The 20,814-nt window shown below is 43.5% G+C and overlaps 1 protein-coding gene across 3 annotated transcripts in view; it reads left to right on the top strand.

The window, feature by feature from the left end:
* The window catches only part of RAD51B (RAD51 paralog B), a 620,032-nt gene that overhangs the window by 418,682 nt on the left and 180,536 nt on the right, over positions 1-20,814 (top strand). For 2 of the 3 annotated variants that reach the window (XM_074997206.1, XM_074997205.1), the window contains exon 10: positions 11,699-11,777. In XM_074997206.1, coding sequence (XP_074853307.1) covers positions 11,699-11,777 — 79 coding nt within the window. Of the gene's footprint in view, positions 1-11,698; positions 11,778-18,467; positions 18,489-20,814 lie in introns of those variants that run through there. The other variant, XR_012645976.1, reaches the window with a different exon arrangement.

Here is a 20,814-nt window from a genome sequence, read left to right as displayed (position 1 = left end):
AAGCAGCATTTAGGTGCTTTTTACATTTTTATCCTCTGCATCGGGGGTCAGCAACCTTTCTGAGGTGGAGCACCGAAATTTGACCTTTTCACCTCTACGTATCGTCCGAGTGCCAGTGATACTTTTTAAAGTCACTAATAGTCCTACTTTTAATGGCTTTGTTAATACATAAATTAAAATGCAGAGCTTTACCCTTTAGGTGGTGGTTGGTAGCGCTAGCTGGTCTTTTGTCAATCCGCAGGCTTCGAGCAAGCGCCTGGCTGTGTGGTGGGAGGGGCTATGCTGAGCTCCCGTCTCACATGCCTATAAAAATTGACTTGCATGCCACTTTTGGCACCCATGCTGGGGGTTGCTGACTGCAGCTCTGCGTAAAGCAAGAAAGCACCATGGAGCACACAGAGGAAGGATGACAGGACTTCAGTTGTATCCTGCTGCTCTGAAGGGCATGGACTTCTGGAATATTTTCCCTCCAAAGTTCAAAAGAAGAAATGCAACTCTGACAAGGTCTCAGTACTCTCGAGGAAGGATCGAGTGGGCAAGCATAAGCATTTCAGACTGGCGCTGTTGGGCTCAGCTCTGCCGTCCATACCTATCCATTCAGCAGCCTCCATACAGAACAAGCAATGGTAACAGGTATGATCAGCACTTGCATTGGTATGCTCCCATCAGTTACTGCTGGCTTTAGCTGCAACATCTGTACTGGTCCCCTACTCCATACACAAGAGTTCAGATACTTTAAGGGCCCGCGTGTGACAGATGATAGTTCATTGATAGTCACAGGGAAGATACAGGATATATTAAACTGCCCTATAAAGTATTTTATTGAGTTGTGACGTATTAACCTGGTCTTAATGAAACCCAGTTTTAGCACTGAAGTTCAGGGACAAATTAGACATGACATTTTTCTAGGAAATCATTTTAGGCAGATTGTGCCTTGGTGTTTCATTGGTCTACAAAGTGGGGGAAGATATTCCAGAAGCCCAGGCCCTTCAGAGCATCAGGGTACAACTGAAGACCTGCCATACTTCCTCTGTGTGCTCCATAGTGCTCATGGCATCCTAGAAGATGTGGGGTCCTGTCCCACCACCTTGCCCGAGAGGATCTTTTCAAATCCGCCACCAGAATTAGCACACAAAATCATCAGTTTTTAGGTGAAGAGATTCTCTGTAAAGAAGGCTGACTGACATGAAAGCAGACGTGTGCCTGCAAAAGACACAGAGGCTTTGTCTACACTTAAGTTTAAAGAGCTTTCCACCCAGTCAGAAAGATTTGAGGATGCTGAGCACATTTTAAATGTTTCCCTGAGAGCACTTGAAAAATACTAGCATACATCATTCCTGAATTCCACCCCTAATAGAACACAAAGGTGCCCTTCCACCTGACATGCCTCCAGTCCAAGCGAAACCAGTGTTTGAGGAACCAGTCTGTTACTCAGATGTGGGACCCTGTGTCCAGGTGTAGTCATGCTTGTGTTATACACCCAAAATTGATGCTGAACTCAAGACTGTAGAATTATCAAAGGACCTTTAAACTTGACTCCTAGTGATGCCCACTACAGTGAACTCTTGTTTAACTGCTGTTTGATTAATTAGCACACTTGAAAAACTGGCATAACTCACAGCTGGGCAGCTCTGGGCAGCAGGCACCAGGCGGGAGTGTGGAGAGAGCAGAAGAGCCCTCTGGCTGCATTCGCACACAGCATGGAGGGATGCAGGGCAGTGCTCAGCACTGATTTCTCTGCTGTCCTGCATCCCTCCATGCCATGTGTGAGTGCAGCTGACAGGCTCTTCTGCTGTCTCCACCCTCCTGCCTGGTGTCTGCTGAGCAGAGAAGTGGTGTCAGCAGAGGGCTTTGCGTACGAAGCGTGAGCCATGCCCCAGCCCCTGGGGGAGCTAGTTTACTCAGCGCTGCCCTGTGTCCCTCTCTGCTGCATGTGAGTGCAGCTGACAGGCTGCTCCACTCTCCCACCCAGCATGAGTACTCTCTATTATCGAGAACAACAATCGCTTAGTCTGTAAGGTGCAGCAGGACTACTTGTTGTTTTTGAAGATACAGACTAACTCAGCTACCCCTCCAATACTTGTCTGTTATCCAGAATATTTGATTATCTGGCAACCTCCCGGTTCTGCCAATGCTGGTTATCAAAGAGTTTATTGTAATCCTGTCTCATGGGATTGCACCGTCACTGATGTGGGATGCTTTCAGTAGACAGCAGAAGCAAAAAACAAATGAATGATCCGTGCCAGTGACTGCATGGACACATTTCGTCATCCAGGAGCAGAGGTGACGATAAGTGATGCACAGGCCGGAAGTGGTTCACCATGGTTGGCCCCGGCTGGCTGCCAGATGCTTTATTTACCAGAGTGCCCGCAGGTACAGCTGCCTGCAGCTCCTGTTTGCCACTTCTGGGCAATAGAAGCTGTGGGAATTGGTGGGCCAGCCCGCGTCACTCATTGCCCACCCCTGCTCAAGAGGCTGATGTCCAGAAAAAGATTTGTCTTTGAAAATATCTGACCCCAAAATACCACTTTGGATGGCTACAGAGTAACAAAATGGCAGGAAATGTCAATGAATGTGAAGAATCTGGTTCTTCCAAAATAGCTTCCCCTAGGCACTGACTTCAAATGAAAATAATGTGAGAGACAGAGTGGCAAGGACTGGTGACAGTAAGACCCAGTGGGGGCTGAAGAATGACCCCAAATGCCCCTGGGCAAACAGTGGAACATCACCTAATGTGGTTCCCCTGTCTTCATGCTATACTCCCAAGGAACTGTTTGAGATAAGTGACAATATCAGATCTTGGCTGAGAGTTTGGAGTGACAAAGCTATTACGATGATGATTTTCCATCCAAACCAACAGAGTCGTCTGATTGTGGAGAATGAAAGGGTCTTGAACTCCCTTCAGGGGCATATCAGGAGTGATGCTTCCCATGCACACTGGGTCTCAGGGAGGCTGAATTAATATCAGAGCTCTGGATAGGGTGATGTATCACCATACCATACAATACAGGGCTGTTTTAAAGTCACACTTCAGATCTTGGTAATTATGATAACTAAGGAGTTATACATCCTACAGTTACTTCAGTACACCATGCTGCTTCATGCGTTATTCATTGGCCCATGTCACACCCTCAGGCAGAAAAAAAATACAGGAAGAGATTCAAGGCAAAAAAATTTCTGTGAGCTTCCCCTCTTCTCTCACATCATCATCATCCATCTCTGCAGAAAAGACGTCAAACTGGTACATTCTAGGACAGGGCCAACATAGTGAGGGGTGGACCCCCTCAGAGAGGTGTGACATTTTTATAAGCAAGGTGCACCATGATCGGCTGCTGGGTCTCAGGCCCAGCCATCTCATTACAAATGTTGAAATATGTTGCTGTTTTTTATGAATGTGTGTTCACATTTACGTACCGATTAGTAAGGACTTTACATACTTATTTTCTTACGCACGTTGAATGAGTTTTTTTATATGAACGTAACCAAAATTTTCATCAGTTTGGATTACATTAGACAGGTCAGCGGGCTGCTAGTTGCAGAGATGAAAAGTGGGGTCCCCATAAAAAGTTTGCTCACCCCTGTTCTAGGGGATTTGGTGGAGATTAGTACCACCTACACAAGGTCCCAGTGTTTTTGCAGTGGTTCTAGTCAAGTTCCCTAATAAAGTGGGACCGTTACAGTAATTCTACCAAGGACTTCCCTTAGCCGTGGTTGTTTCCAGGACCCCTAGAGAGTCTATGCAGAAAAAAATGGCACAGCTGAGGTGTCACAGACCCTATCAAGTGCCTTCTGCTGGCCACCTACTAGGTCTGCTGAGTGGAGAATCCAAGCATTTGTACTCTGAGACCCACAGGGATTTTGGTACTGGGTAAATATCTGGCAGCACACAGTGTGTTCTATCTTCTCCTGCCTTGGAAATAGTCCTACTCTGTCCTAAAGCATGCTCCCTCTATGGAGGTGAATGGGAAGTGACTGGCATAGAACTAGCTGTGCTGTCTGTAAGTATTCAAGGGTTCCCCTTTCGGATGGTATATTTGAGTGCTTCTCTAAGACACCTTTCCAAGTGTTCTGGGGCAGCACAAAGCATCTGTGCTAAGGAACTGGCCTTTGAAGCTGAGTCGAGAGCCTAAAAAAAATGTAAACCACTCCCAAAGTAACAACTGATGTTTAATTGTTTCATTCCAGCATTGTGATTTGCATTTCTAGAACATAACAAGTCCCTATGCATTAAAGTAGCAGGTGAAACCCAACAAGGGACAGAAGATACAAGCATCAAGAAAGAAAAAAAAAAGTCAGAATTATTTGATGCAAAATCCACTTAGTTGTTTTCCTCACTTTTACTGGGCCCTGAAGCAGCTGAAAAAACAGTTCTCCTAAATCCCTTATAAGCAGAATTCTGGCAGGAGGATTGTCTGTCCCAGACATTTGGCACAATCAGAGGAAAGATTTGTTTTGCTTTGCGCTGGTTTTATTAGTACATGCATCTAATTGAACCTTCAAATATAATCACTTCCCTGTTGAATGACATTGCCAGTTCAATGGGTTTCCTTCTCAGTTCTCAGCTACTCTCTTCCAGACAAATGTAGCTGTCAGTAATGCAGTGAGAGAGTTCTGTTGGGAATTCATGGCTAACAAAACAGACTGATTTTTCTGAGGTCGTTTCAGATGAAATAGCCGTGCTGGTCAGAGGTAGACTCATTTCCGACATCTACTACATTTGATGCATTTTAGACACACAGCCTTCAAAATGCATGTTGGAGTGGTCACAACTATTATTTTGTTATTCATTAAAAATCCTTTGTGTAAGTATGTGTGCATGTCATTTGGGTTTTCCCCCTTCCTACCTGTCACTCCTGAGTCACAGAATACAAAAGATAAGATGGGGGTAAATCTAGCAGGAAAAAAAAAAATCTGTTCCTGATCAAAAGGACAAAGCTTTTCTGTTCAAGGAAATAAAAACAACTAAGAAAACTTAGCATAAAGGGTGGTGGTGGGTAGGTTAAAGCTACCCGCAGAGAAGCCTAACATGAAGCTTTCTGGCCTTCCGCTGGAATGTGCTATAATAATATTTACCCCAGCTTTTTAGGTAAAAAAAGCAAGTGCTGTCAAAACCTGCTATTCTATGGCTTCTACAGGGCCAGCACATTAATACTAATATGTTATTCAAGAAGACATGCGAAGGAATGAGAGGCTATTAAAAAGTCAGTTTTTGGTTTCAAAGCCAGAATACTGTACGGAAAGTATTGATGGGTTTCATTGTCTGGAAAGTAAAAGGGACAAAGGACTAGAAGGATCTGTTTTGTCTGGCATCAGCTGTCGGTGTAACTGATTTGTTTGGCCAAAATAATGCAAAATAGGAACCTGCATTAAAAGTTTCTTTCACATAATCAGTGTTTGAGGGTATCTCTTTTTGTAACCATGCAGGCCCACATTTTTAAGAAATCTAAGCATTGCTTCCCTCAGCATTGCAACACCCACCTGACTTAGGAAATTTAATCTAATTTTTAGAAATGATTCAGACACTTAGGAGCCTAAGTCCCATTGACTTTCAAGTTTTAGAACTTGTCTAAGTTGAACGACATGGTGCACTCTGAGTGTGTGATTTCTAAAGCATGCTAACATGTTGGTCTACATATACATGCTCTGCACGTACCAATTAATGCACAATGCACTTATGTGCTTTAGAAATCACACCCCTGTAACACCAATGACTGCACCATGTAGACTCCTAAGCCAACTAGGCATTGCAGTGGGGAGCAGAACAAAGCCTAAATATCTTTTAAAAAATTGGGCCTCCAGCTTTTGGAGCAACTTTTTTGGTGGGGTAGTTTCTTTGCACATTTGTGGTAGGAATTTAGTATAAAGCACTTGACTATTCCTAGCAATTTCTCCCATTGTTTATTTCGAGGCCCTGGTATTTTCAAAAGAGTCTCTAGGGTTATCTGGTTTTGGATGATAAATTATTCAGTATTTTAGCTCCATTGTTGCTATGTGGCATTTTCTTTTATTATATGTTAAAATGTTTTTTCATGCCACAGTCACAACTTTCTTTGGACAAATTCCACCTTTCTCTCTGGTTTGGCCCCAAACCAGAGGGGTCTTCATACCGTCATCTTGTTGAATATTTTTTGTAGACATTGAGATGGTAAAAGGTGGCTCTTGGAAACAGTATCTGCTGCATGCTGTGGTGCATGTGGTATGCCTAGACTTAGCCTTTTCCATGGATGTTTCCTACAATCCACTGGATGCATCCAAAATACTGAAATACAGTAGTCCCTCAAGTTATACAAGGGTCGCGTTCCCATGCACCCTTGCATAACTTGAATTTTGCATAAGTCAGGAGTGCAGCTTTTTTGCCCAGCAGAACATGTGTTCCGTGGCTGGGGAAGCAGAAGGAACACCTGTAGCTCCTTTTGAAAGGTAACTCCTGGGACTGGGGGAGGGGGACAGAGGAGGGTCAAGCCTGGCAGTGGGTTGGGACTGGGGGAGGGGGACAGAGGAGTGAAGCCTGGGGTGGGTTAGGGGTTCAGGGGAGTGGTGAGCCAGGGCTGCGTGGCCCCTTGGGGGGTTGAGCCAGAGCCATGTGGGGGTGGTGAGCTGGAGCGAGGCGTGCGGGGTGTGTGATCCAGAGCTATGTGCAGGGGATGGTAAGCCGGAGCAGTGTGGGGGCGGGGGGAGGTGAACCGGGGTGGAGGGTGTTTGAACTGGGGCTGCACAGGGGGATTGAAGTGGGGCAAGGTGAGACGAATGGTGAGCCAGAGTCACGTGGGGGGGGGCGAGCCGGAGCTGCGCGGGCTGGCAGGGTTGAGCCAGGGCCGGTTGGGGGGAGAGTGGGATTTTGAGTTGCGCTTAACTCGCATTAATGTAAGTTAAGCACAACTCAAATTCGCGCATTTTGAGGGATAATTGTATTTAGTGCTACTCAGTCTGCTACTTATTTCAGATATGGAAGCTGAGGATGCTCACCTGTGGTAGCTTTGTTCAGTTCCTTAGGACCTAGGCATATTTTTGAATATTTGTTTTGTTTTTTGTAATAACGATATTGAATTTATTGAGTCGGTTGCTTCACTGTTTCTTGCTTTGTTAAACTGACACGAGCCACCTTAGCCAAATACTGGACGTTATGCCAGAGTAAAATGATCCTACAATGGAACAGAGTGACAGGAGCACCTCCTCTACAATCCCTCCCTTCCAGGTTATCAGCTTAGCAAGTATGGTTAGACAAAAGGGGGCAAGAGGTGCATATTTCTAGACATCTTCAATTCCCAGTTGCAGTAATGGCTGCTTGGAGACTTTGGTAGCTGACATACCCTCTTTTGTTTCATCTGAGCCCAGATGAATAAGAATGAGCTCTGTTTTGAGGCTCTAGTAGTATGCAATCACAAGAAGCGTGGTAAGTACAAACATAATGACACCTTCTCTTCCTTCCCCATTCAAATGAGAAGTGCTGGAACGCCCAAGTGCATGATGTGGGGAGGAAGTACAGGAAAGGGAATTCTGATACCACCAGGGTGCATCACAGATGCGATCTGGGACACGTCTTTCTCCAGCCGCTTGTTACAATAAGAGAAGTAATTAATGTGCAGGAGGGGAAAATGCTTGCATTGCAGTTTTCCTGCATAGAGCAGGTCACAAAGGTTACATTGCATCCTGAGATGGCTTTACGGGCCTCGCTGGGCTCAAGCAAAACATTGGCACTGGTGATTGACCCTATGTCCTTTGGCTGTGCATGCTGTATTTGTGAGCCCATCTTAATTTCGTGCCATGCTTGTGAGGGTAAATTGCAGCACCAACAAACATTATATAGATTCTGAAAATCATAAGATTGAATCTAGCTTTGCAGGTGGAGAAAATACGGATTATAATGGTGAGGTTTAAAGACCAGATGAAAGGATGATGTTTTTTGCTGCCTTTTTCAGAATATGATGAGACTGGATTTAGGCATCTGAATGATGTGTGCTGACTTATAAGACAGAGCACAGCTACAGTAGAGATTTCCTGGGCTTTTACTGTGCCATGCAATACTGTGAACCTAAGAGCAGTCCAGAACCATATGGCAAGGGACTCCAACTATGGAAAAGGGAGTGTTAGGTGCCCTGTCCCAGTCCAGTGTTTCAAAAATGGGCCGTGTAAGTATCGTACACAAGGTGGGGGCACACTAGTGATGACTTGTGAAAAAGTATGTATTAACACTATATGAGAAATTATGGATACTCACTAATATTAGGCTTTAAAGTCAAAAAGATCAAAAAACGAGAAAGAAAGTTTCCCCTGGAGAGGAAGGAAGGCAGCCATCTGTCTGTCCCTAGTGAAATTAAGTAAAGTGGGACCAGAAGAAACAGACACTCTATTTACATATGCAAATCAACAAGGAACTCTATTTGCATATGCAAATCCAGAAGAAGGTAAAAACAGCATGAGCTCATACTGGGTCTGGGGACAGTGCAGTAACTTTGAGAAATCTTAAGGTGAGAGAAGTAGCCAGCTTGACATCTGTCATAGGACAGTCACAAGAAGTCAAAGCTTTTGCAATCTGAGAAATATGGGACCTTTCTCCAAAGGGGCTGAAGTCCCTGAACTGGCTTAGGCAAAGATTTTTCATCCAGAAAAACATGGGGAAACAGCCCTTTGTATGTATGAAGTTCTGACTCAGAAAATGTCAGCCATGACTGGAGGTAAAAAGATTAATAAGAAATCTACCTTGAACTAAGGCTGTAGTTAAACTACAGCAAGTTAAACTAAACCAAACTATGGGCCACGGGCCACATTAACCCCTTCAGCCAGAGGTGACTAGTGCAGGGATTCAGGGAGAGGGCACGAGCCACTTTTCCCAACCCTACCTCTGCTGTGCCCGTGCCCAACCCCTGCCTCTCTCCTGCTGTTGCTACTCTACCCGTGCCCCACCCTCTCTGCACTTTCTTGCCCCTGCCCGCCTCTTTCTGTGGAAGCACCACACCACTTACAATGAATGTGGGGGCAGCCCCCCTTTGGAGTGGTGCAGCCTAAGGAAGCTTGCACTGCACTTGGGTCGCACCACTGCGGGGGAGGGGTAGGACTGCCCCTGTTCTACCTGGAAGGTACACAGTGCTGACAGTGTGTGTAGGGGCTGGAGAGTGATACTGGTGGGTACATGTGGCTTATTGTGCAGCCCCTCCCATTCCTCCCACCCACACACATCCCCTAAACTATGGGTCTTCAACATGCGGCTCTTTAAGGACTTCTTTGTGGCTCCCAACACTGTAACTGCAAAGCTTAAAAAACCCCTCTGGATTATTTTTGATAAATGGTGAATGTCTAAAAACCCTACAATGAACAACTCATATCTAAATAGCGAGCGATAGGTGATCTCTTAACATTAGATAACTCCCCCTTTAACATGTGCAGGGATTGTGGTGTATGATACCATATCTGTGTTTTGATCGTGTTGCAAATAAAGTTTTTATTCTGAAAAGGAAAAGGAAGCTTGCAGCATTTCTGTGGTGAAGGACAACATGCATTTTAAGAAAACTGAAATTAAAAGTGAAGTAAAATTGCATAATTAAAGTAGATAAGAGTGAGAGTCAGGAAGACAGTGGTACACACGCTCACACACACACACAATGTGTGAGGAAACAGAAGGTTTAAAAAGTTTCGGAACATTACAAATCGTTGTGTGTTCACTGTTCTTAAAACAGGTGACAAAAGGTATGGGTTGATGTTATTTATTAAGTATCATCTCATATTCACATGCATTGAGGCTCTTGAATTACTGGTTTATTTATTTATTTATTTTACCAAATTCGAAAAGAATGGCTCCTCTTGGTATTTTGGTTGCTGACCCCTGGCCTGAACCTTTAGCCATTTTAATCTGGCCCATGAGCACCCACTGGGGCTGGGGCTGCTTCTTCTCCCGGCAGCTCCCCAAAGCAGTATCATGTCCCACCACATTCATGGCCCTTTATACAACGTCCATACCTTGATATGGCCCTTGGGCCAAAATATTTGCCTATGTTTTGTAGCTGAGTCTTAGCCACTAGAAAATCTATTTTATTTTTATTTGCTTCTAACCATTTTGTCTTTATTCTTTACACATACGTCGTTGAATTGGTTCCTTACTTTCAGAAATATTCAGAACCCGCAACTCCAATTGAAGTTAATGGGAGCTGTAGGTGCGCTATACATCCTCACATCAGGCCATTTCTGTATCAAGTATCATAAACAGGCAGATTTCGAGAAATAACTCTGTACCTGGCTATGTTATTTATTAGGCACTGAGCAACAGCAATGCTTTTTGCACATCCTGAAACAGAGAGAAAAGTAGGGTGTTATAAAATACATGGTTTCAGGACTTTAAGAAGGGCTCTAAAACAGGAGGGCCTTATTATGGTTGCTAAGAGGAATTAATATAAAAATATATATAGAACGTATTCAGACCAGGTATAATAGATACATGGGCATGACATCACAGTGTATAAAGCACCACTTTTAAAGGGAACTAGAGCATGAATTGGATCAGTAGCCCAGTTAATGGGGCCCCATGAGCTGTGAGGGTTGAGATCACTGCTCTGAAAACCAAAGGCTGAGAGAATGATTTCCAGTTTCTTTCCTTTCTTTGGAGGAAAAAAGTAGTGAGAGTTCACATGTCAACTTCTTCTTCAGAGTCCATGAAGGAAACTTTAGTTCAGGTTTGGGTTGATCACCCTCCAGGTGGTGGTTGCTAAAGTCAGCCTTGGAACTGCACTTTTCAGAGAGGTGATTAAAATCTCTTCTATTTTTCCCATGTATGTTGTCAGTCAGTGATCCTCAACCAGCAATACAAAAAACAGTGTTACATCAGGCTTTGGTGATTAGTACGTTGTAGTACAACTCTCCACCTTAATTATAAGTGGAGAAATGGAGGTAGAGTGTGCAGTTTCCATGAACTGTGCATTTCCCTGAAGTTCTTGCAAGACCCATAAATAATGTTAAAATGTTGGCATAGTCTGTTCTTGTTTTTCATTAGAGCTCTGCCTCAGCCCATCCCCGCTTCAGTGATGTGCAGTCAGTGAAGCTAAAATAGCTCTAAAACTGGGCTTTGAAGCATCCTAAACCTGATTACAGATTAGAGAATGCACACAGTCAAACACTAGGCTGAAATTTGCAGTAACAGAAAGCATCTCTACTCTGCCTGCTGTCGGTGGACACACAGTACAGCAGCACAGACTTAAAGGTGAGAGGCTTTGGCATGGAACATAGAATGGCTAGAACATGCTTCGGTGGAGCCCTCAATGGAGATTAAAGCAGTTCTCCTGCAGAAAACCCTCCAGAAGGCCAAGCATTGGTACTGCCACCAACCTTGACTCAGCTGAATATCTCTGGATACAAGTGGATACACGAGCAGGAGAGGTCATGATATTTAACTAGAGATAACAAACACTTGTGAGAAATAGAGAAATGGGCATAGAGTGTGCAGTTTCCATGAACTGTGCATTTCCGTGAAATTCTTGCAAAACCCATAAATACTTTTAAAATGGTATGTTCTTGTTTTTCATAATAATCTTGGTTACCCTAGAACTGAAGGGAGGTATCAATAGTCATTTTTATAATCCTTCCGTAGCAGGCTGCAACTTTTACTTTAATTGATGGTAGTGGCTTTAGAAAAGTAAATCCCCCAAAGATTAATCCACAAATATGAGTTATAATCAATACATTTTAGGGGTTTGTTGTTGTTTTTCTACAGATCCTGGTTGCTAAATCTCCTGTTGCTCCATTCTCATCTTTCTTCTACACCATTGAAAATTCTGGTCTGGTTCTTCAAGGTAAGATCACAAAGTTTTTTGTTTTTGTTTTTTAATCAAAGAGTGATTTAAGTAGGCTGAAAGCAAAAGATATCACGATTGTTTAAAATGGTACCATTGATAACTAATTAAAAGAATGTATTGGAACAAGATGGCTGACAAACACAGTCCTGCTGCTCCTTTCATTGTATGGTCTTGAATTACAGTAGGGTGGTAACATTCGTGAGGGTTCAGTGTTGAGAACTGTCGCAAATGTTGAATTTCATGAATAACATTTTGCGAGTATCTTTTTATCCCATTTTGCCTTGTCTGTGGGAGAAGAACTTGGTGGCCTCTCAGGCAGCTCTGGGCAGCAGCGGGGGGAGGCAGAGATCGGTGGTGGGGCTGTGGGGAGTTGGTTAGTGGCCATGCAGTGGCCCTGGCTGGAGGTAGGGTTGCGTGCCCTACTCTATATAGGCCGAGCTGGGGCCAGCAGCCACCTCTGTGGTGTGGGGCATGTGGGCACTGTGGCTGCTGGAGCTGGGGCCCCTTCTTGCCCGACTTCCAGCACATGTACCGCAGCCCCATTCCCTGGCCTCACCCATGCCCTGCACTGCTCCACCTGCAGCCCTGGGGTTTGCAGCCACCGGCACTCCCCTCTCAGAACCCTCCTCCCTAGGAGCCCCGATGAAGTGGCAGCTGCCGGCACTCCCCTTCCGAAGCCCCAGGGAAGTGGCAGCCACTGGCACTCCCGGCCCTGGAGCCCTGGGGAAGTGCTGTCTGCCGGCGCTCATCCCTCAGAGCCCTGGGAAAGCAGAGGACCACGACACTCCCCATCTAGAGCCCTGGGGAAGTGGCAGCCACTCACAAATAATTGAATTCACGAATGTTGCACTCACGAATGTCTCAATCTTGCTGTTTATTGTGTTAGTGTATATGGCCATCTATCTGAGCGCAAAAGTGCAATGAGGTCATTAAGCAAGCCTCAGTTTTCACTCAAGGTAAAACCAAATTATTGTGGTAGCATACCTCCATGTACTCTAGTAGCATGTAGACAGACTTCTCATAGATAAATATACAGGTTAAAATTTGATAATATATGCAATATCGTATTGTCCCCTTTTAGCCATTAGGTTGAGAGTAATAGCAATGGAGGTTTAGGTTGGACATTAGGAAAAAGTTCCTAATGTCAGGGTCGTCAAACACTGGAATAAATTGCCTGGGGAGGTTGTGGAATCTCCATCTCTGGAGACATTTAAGAACAGGTTAGATAAATGTCTATCAGGGATGGTCTAGACAGTACTTGGTCCTGCCATGAGGGCAGGGGGCTGGACATGATGACCTCTCAAGGTCCCTTCCAGTCCTAGCATTCTGTGAGTCTATGATTCTATGAATAGAAAACACAGGTGATCATAATCATTCCTCTTTCTTATGGGTGTTTTGTTCTGATCACCTTCAGGTGACGGTCATCTGGCCATAAACACACCCATGATTCTATATGACATGGAGTGCTATGATCATTTGTTGATCTATAAACCTCCTGCTCACTATACTGAATCCATTTTTTTGCTGATCTGATCTTACTGGTTTCCATCCGTTTTCCTAACAGAGCCAATATACCACTCTGAGTTCTTAAGGTAGACTTAACAGTGGCTGTCCCTTGCATTCAGATGTAAGCAATCTGACTTGCTGTGGAGCTAATATTGTTTAACAACCTCAGTCTTGTAATACCTCAGTCTCCATTGATTGGGAGATCACTGACTTATCTGATCCAATAAAGCATCATAACCCTTGTATTTGACTAAATCCCACTCCCCACCCAAAAAAATAAATAAATTACTGCCAGATCCAATGGTGCGTTTATCGGTGGCTGGATTCTCCTAGGATAAGCTTGGATCTGTGATAGCTAAGACTGTAAGCTCTTTGAAGCAAAGACTGTCTTTTTGTTCTGTTTGTAGAGAACCTAGCACTGTGTTGTCCTGGCCTGTGATTGGGGCTTGTGGATGCTACCTATTGCGATATAAATACTAATGATATACACAGTAGTCAGAGAAGAAGGATACTCAGATGATTTTCACTGGAACGTATCCATTTTCTTTAGTTTGACTCAGTAGTGTGCTGGTTTGTGGGATCCACTAGTTGCTCTCTAAACAGCTGAACAATCTATCCAAGGTATTTTTGCTCATGCTGGAAGCTTAATCTGTCTTCTTTGGTATCCATAACCTAAAAAGGCTACAGAAGTCAGGGCCAACTTTTCTTCTTTAAGCGGAGCAGCGCTGGGACAAGGGGCGAAGCGAGGGGCGGCTCTGTGCCCTGGAAGGGGTGGGGCCAATGATGGAAGGGGTGTGGCTTAGGGCAGTGAGCCCTGCCCCCACCCTCAGAGAGTCGTGCGCAGAGGGGCGGCACATCACTCCACAGTGTTTCAAAGAGGCCTGGGGGCAACCGTCCCCTTCCATACTGGTAGCGGGCCTGAAGGGGTTTCAGCTGGCAGGGGTGGGTGTGGATATTTTAGGCCCATATGGAGCAAAAGAAAGGGCTATTTTATGTCTGTCCCAGGTATTTTCAAAGTTCATAATTAGCAAAGTGGATCCATATTTAGATGTTTCCATCCCCAGACACTAACCCAGAAAATCCTTCCCTCCCAAAGAACTTGGAAGTGTTTGGTGAATATTTTTGTTTATTTTAGTCTATTTTACTTGGTCAGGAATATGGATTCCCCGTTGATTGGATCCGGCCCTTTCAGAGAAAGAAATTGGCCTAGTTATTTACCATGGTTGTGGAGTAGGGCACTCTCACAGTTGGCTTTTAGACTGCAGTGTTGCAAGGATATGGTAGTTGCTTTTTGCCCTTTTGCCGTTGTCTCTGGGTGTAAAATGTTACTCCAGGGACATCATGAGGATGTATGTGCCCCATAACCATTGGCAGCCTAATGAAGGGGGAGGAGATGATTTTTTAGAGATGTGCTTTTATAACCTTCAGCAGCACATGAATGAAATATTTTAAAGCAAATTTTAAACTAAGTTCCTATAGAACTGAAACAGTAAATTCAGAAACTGGCAGTATATACCTGGGGTTGAAAAATGCATGTCAAATAGCTTCATTACCACTTGAATTGCTTTTTTGCAGGTTCAGTGTCTGCCAAAGGAGTTGGCAGGCTTTTTCGCTTTCAGGTTAGCTAGATCCTCTCCAGAGGAAGAAGAGCCACAGAACAGGGACAGGAAGGGCAGGTGGGTGGGCATTAAGACCCAGTGGGGCCCCAAATTTTCAGGTGCCCTATACAGGTACCTATTCTGCTTATGGGTAAAAGCAGCCCTAGTTAAGTCATGTTTTTTTAAAGGGCGATAAAAGATAAACCCAAATTAATCTAAACATCTCTACAATGCAGTTTGAAATTCTTATTTATCTTAGCCACGTATTAGATTTTTACCAGCCATTTACAATTTCAAATCCTTATTTGTTTGCTTGTAACTATTTTCCCTGTCTTATTGCTGTGAAGACTTGACTGTAATTAAAAGATAGGGAGGAAACCAGCGTCTTGCTTACCTTCGTAATTTGCCACAGACAATGTCATTTAGTAGTTAACCTCCTAATCAGAGACCGGACTCATGTCTGAACTTTAGTTCTAAATCCAAGTCTGTGCTTCTGTGTGACCCACCTCTGTTCTTCTCGGTTCCTTTTAACGAGCTCAGTGTTATTAAAAAATGGGGTTTAAGCACTAATGCTCTCCTTGTGAATTCTTTCTTTACATGTTTGAATACTTTCTCAAATGAGTAGTCTCTCATTTACTTGCCTGGGATTATTCCAGGGAAGGTATATTCTACATTCAGCCCACAAACTGTTGTTGTTTCATTGATTGTGTTCTGAGCACCAAAATGGGCTTAAGTATCAGACAGGTAGCCGAGTTAGTCTGTATCTTCAAAAACAACAAGAAGTCCTGTGGCACCAAAATATCTGTTAGTCCTGTGGCAGGATTTCTTGTTGTTTTTGAAAAATGGGCTTGGTACTGCTCAAAACTCAGAGGAAGGACAAAACCTTTGGAAATGACTGAATGTCAGATAGGAGGATACCTAACGAGCTCACCAAGAAGAAACTGGTAAGAGGCACCTTGTGTGGGGTGTACTAGTACAGGGGGAGACAAGGGTGCTGCCTGAAAAGTGGCTAGTAACTGAGAGAGGTGGAACTGTGCTTCTTGCTCAAGAAGGATTAGATGCTGGCAGTGGACGACAAATAGGCCCATAGCTGAGGCATATCTGGTGAGAAAGGGTACCTGTGCTGCTGGCTGAAATGCAACCTACTGTTAGCAAATGAATTCTAACCCACGTTGGCTGGTAGCAGTGGCAGCTTTTCCTCTGAGTCTTTGTTGTGCTGACAGTCAGTGACAGGAAGGGGAGCACATTCAGGGAGTCTGACAAGAAAACAAGGGGATGAGTGTGGGAACTGGTGAGAAACAGCAGCTGTCTGAAATGAAATGCCCTAGATTCTTTCCTCTAACGGTGGGGGTCCCATCATTACTCTTTTAACCATGGGGCTATAAACAAATTGACATTGGAAATGTATCTAGAAGCTCCTTGGTTGTAAAGGATGAGAGGGGAATAAAAACCAAGTGAAAGTTTGATTTAACAGCTCCACAAGCAATTCCCATTGACATCTCTGAGGGATTAGAATATGTGAAGTAGGCTAAAATCAGGAAGAGTGTTCCTGCTCTTTGCCTCCTTTTGCTCCATGGGCCAGAGGATAATAAATAGTAGGAGAGGCGGTGCAGCTAGTTAGGGATTTCACAGGCTGCTATTTGATGTAGTTTAAAGATTTCTTTAGCTATTATTGCAATTAAAATGGAAAGCGGAACTGTTCTCCATTTGCAAAAGTCTCCAGTGTCCTTAGGAAAAGAGGGCTGAGAGCAAACGGCTATTAACATGGTAATGCTGCCCATTTGGAGGAGTGCATCAAAATCCTCTTTGTTGATGCAAATTGCTGCTCTGTTTGCCTCGACTCTTTGGATCTCATGGCCTCAATATAAGCCTAGAAAATTGTTCAGCGGTGCTCTGATGAAGGAAAAACCACACCCCTTATATCATTTGAGAAGAGTCTCAAGCTGCCCAAGGGCACTGCAGAGAGAAACTTCTTTGCCTTTGTAAACTTGAAGCGTTCAGGGTTGAAAAGAATCCAATTATTCACTCCTTCTTTTATTCCTGTTTTCACTCCAAAGAAATACAACTTGACAATGAGAAAACAAGGATGGCTAGTCAGAGGTTTAAGCAAGAAAGACAGCTTTCAGCCCTCCTCATCCTTAACCTAAATATGGGGTGCATCTGAGTATGTGCACATATTGGGTGGGTGGGAAACTCAGAAAAAACACTTTAGTTTTACGACATAATATAAGGTAGATTGCTCATGGGTTTGAACTGTAACTCCAAAATCCAGTGCTGGCTGCAGATCAGACAGCCCTGGCTTAAGTAATTGGACAAACCAAAAGCCTGGATCTGAAGATCCCAAAAATGTTGAGGTTTTTGAAATCTTGATTCAGATTGTATTGCCTGAGGCCCCCGTCCCCAAAAGTAACATAACATTGCACTTAAAGTGAGGAAAGTAGCTCTGTTAAAAAGAAAAATAACACCACCACAAAGTTTCTTTTTTATATGTATTCCCTTCCTAGTATATAAGTTAAAAGATTATTTTTCTAATCATTAGTGGCATAACTCCTCCTAGCATCAGAAAATCAACTTGGGTTCTTTCAGACTCACACACAAATCTGGTAATTATTTTAGGTAGTGATTACCTGACAATTCTGTTTCTGGTACGTGAGTCCAAATAGGCTCTAGCTTCCTCTCCCATAGTTGTGGGATTTCAGTGGTGCTAAACGAAACAAATGTTTGTCTGTAAAGTTGGTAAATGTGACTCAACCAGCGAACACAATGAGGAAGAAGAGCTGAATCAGAAGATGTTGGTTTTATGCTGCATATTTTAGACATGTTGCGATGGGTTTAGTCAGAGATCCCTTTGAGATTGTCAGTTGATGTGTTGAAATACTACTGAGACTGTCAGCCTGCCTTCTAAGGCACGCCACCATCCTGTTGTTCTGAGCCATAACCGTGGGGTCCCGTTCAGTGATGAGACAGAATTGGGCTCATGGTCCACAGTGGAGGAACACAGAAACTGAAATCTGCTCGGCTCTGGGAAGGCTCAGTCAAAGTAGTTGCCTCAGCACCCAGGAGCACAGCCCCAAAGAGCCCAGGACCCCAGATAAATCCATCTTGCTCTGTATGAAGGTTTTACGAAGAGCAAGCTCATAAATCCTTTGCCCCCTTTATCTTTGAAAGAGAAAGATGCATAGTTGTTATTCTCCCACATACCTCACAAGGTAATAGCTATTTAAACTGGGTTTAATAATAAACAAGTACTACTAAGTTTAAAAAATAGGATTTAAGTGGTTGCTGTAAAGCAGACAAATCAAAGTAAGTTACTGAGCAAAATAAAACAAAACACACCAGCTAAAGCCTAAAACTTTAAGAGAACTTGTTACAGATCGTAATTTCTCAACCAAGTTCTTATTTCAGAAAAATTCTTCTTAGGTCTGAGATGTCCTTTCGGACTTGGGTCCAGAAGTTCCCTCTACCCCTCTCATAGTGGCCTTTTTGTTTGTTTTATATTTTCTTCCAAAGGAACGGGAGAAGGAGTAGGAAGTCTATAAAGCCAGCCAATGACAATCATTGTTTCCTTCTCTTACCTATATAGAAGTTTCCTAGGATGGGAAGCCTTTATTCAATTCCCTAACACCTCAGTGGAAAACTACAAAATTCAAGATGGATTCCAGCACCAGGTGACGTGGACATATGTCTTTGTACCACATCTGCAGGAGACCAGTTCTCCCCAACTCAGTTGTCTCTTGCTAATGGGCTCTATTAGCACTGTATATGGCTTCTTCATTGTTGTTCCTGATGGGCTGGAAATAGCTTTTTCCTAACATGAAGCTTCAATAATAAATCCACTGTCAGTATTCCTAATTTCAGATCTAGAAATGGTACATGCATACAAAGAGACTACACACATACTATACACATAGATTACAAGCTTTCTAATAATATTTTACATGAAATAATTTGTGTAAAACATATTGGAGATAGGCATATTCATATTCGTAAGCGTATTTCCATAAAGAATATGAAATACACCATCACACGCTGAGTTGTAACATTCTGAGAGATAAGGTACCATAACTGAGGGTTCAACATTAATACAGATTCTGTTGCTTGTGAAATTGTCTCTGTTTCCTCCCAACCCAAGGTTCCTTTCTGTTAGTCAGAGGGCAGTATTTAAAAGAATGACTGGGCAGAACAATGGTCATCTTCCTTCCCCATCCCCAAAGGACAAACCTAGTATGTTTTTTTACCTATGACCAGGTAGCTTACCTCAGTGCTCAGTGAAATAATTCACTCCTTAGAAAAGGTGCCAAAACAAAAAGCAAAATATTTATGAGTGAGATGAAAGCTGGGGTGAGAAATTACTTATTTGGGATTATATATGTTCATAGGCCATGTCTACACTACAAAAATAACTTCTAACTTGAGCATCCACATGCACCCTACTTCAAAGTTAAACATCGAATGGAGTAAGGACTTGGAAGTAAGGGAAAATGTGTGTAGACTCTGCTGGCTGCTTCGAAGTACTGCCTGACTTCGCGGTTAACTTCGAAGTTAATTCTAGTGTAAACGTGCCCATAGTGTTTAAGGCCAGAAAAGATCATTAGATCATCCAGTCTGACCTCCTGTATGAAACAGACCATATAATTTCTCACTATGACCCCTGTATTTAGCCCAATAATTTGTGCATGACTCAAGCATCCCTTCCAGAAAAGCATGTCTTGATTTGAAGGCATCAAGATACGGAGAATTCACCACTTCCCTTGGCCATCTATTCCAGTGGTGAACCACACATTCATGACACTGCTTTCCAGACTTAACCATCAGTTAAACACTTGTGCTTTATTTCTCATTTGAATATGTCTGGCTTCAGCTTCCAGCCGTTGGCTATGCTTTTCTCCGCTCAATTGAAAAGCCATTTAGAGTTACTGCTGAGTTGCTCACAAGTACATGAGATCACTAAGCTAACTAAAAAAAATGTTTCAGAACTGTCAACTTTGGAGGCAACCTGTGTATCATGTGTTCTTGAGGTATGTATCAGTGCAACTTATGCTCTAGGTGCTCTTATACTTCCTGTATACAGGACTACAATTTTTTTTAATATCAGTATCCATCCCACCCTCCTTCCTGTCCTTTGAACTCTTTGAACAAAAGCCTGCTGCAAATAGAAGTGGCATAGTTGCTTTCTCTAGGACCTGGAGGAGAGATTCAATCAGAGTTTGGGTGAAGGGGAGTCTATTCCCAACATTTCCTCATTCCTCCTACCCCTGAGAAGACTCAAGGAACACATATATGAATTGTAACAGTTACCTCCAGGTCTCCAAACTTGAGACTGCTTCACAGTACTTGATTTATGCATACTTCCAGATAGCCATCTGTGTGACCCATAAGAAATACCTATCACAGTGGGGCCTAACTGTTACCACTCTAGGATTCTACTCTTCAGGTGCTCCACAGCACAAAGAGTGTTCAGAAAATGAAAAGCGGTAGTGGCACTGCATTTAAGGAGGTAGAGAATCCCAAGTCTAGTAGCACCTACACAACTGACTAGTCAGAGGCTGGTCTCAAGAGGAGACATACTTCCTTTTCCCCTTTCTTCAACTTTAATTTCTTCTGAACAACATATATTCAGCTCTCACATTCTGTCATGCCAGAGTTTATAGGGGCTATGATAGACACTCAGTCAACCAGAGGTTGTCTGCCAGAGGACAGATTCTGAACATTCCTGTCAATGGCAAACAGACTAAAATCAAATTCAGTAAATAGATGCATACAATTTTGGGTCTTTTAGGCCACATGTCAGCTTGTACATTCATGACACTGCTTGCCAGACTTCACCATCAGTCCTCACAGCTATTTATATGTGCTCTATCGAGACATCCTATGAACATGAACACCATCTCAAACTCTGCAATAGCATGCATGTCAGCTAGATACAGTAG

Source organism: Carettochelys insculpta, chromosome 6 (assembly GCF_033958435.1).
Source record: "Carettochelys insculpta isolate YL-2023 chromosome 6, ASM3395843v1, whole genome shotgun sequence".
In the NCBI taxonomy this organism is placed as follows: domain Eukaryota; kingdom Metazoa; phylum Chordata; order Testudines; family Carettochelyidae; genus Carettochelys; species Carettochelys insculpta.
This window is presented reverse-complemented; position numbering and strand designations above follow the sequence as displayed.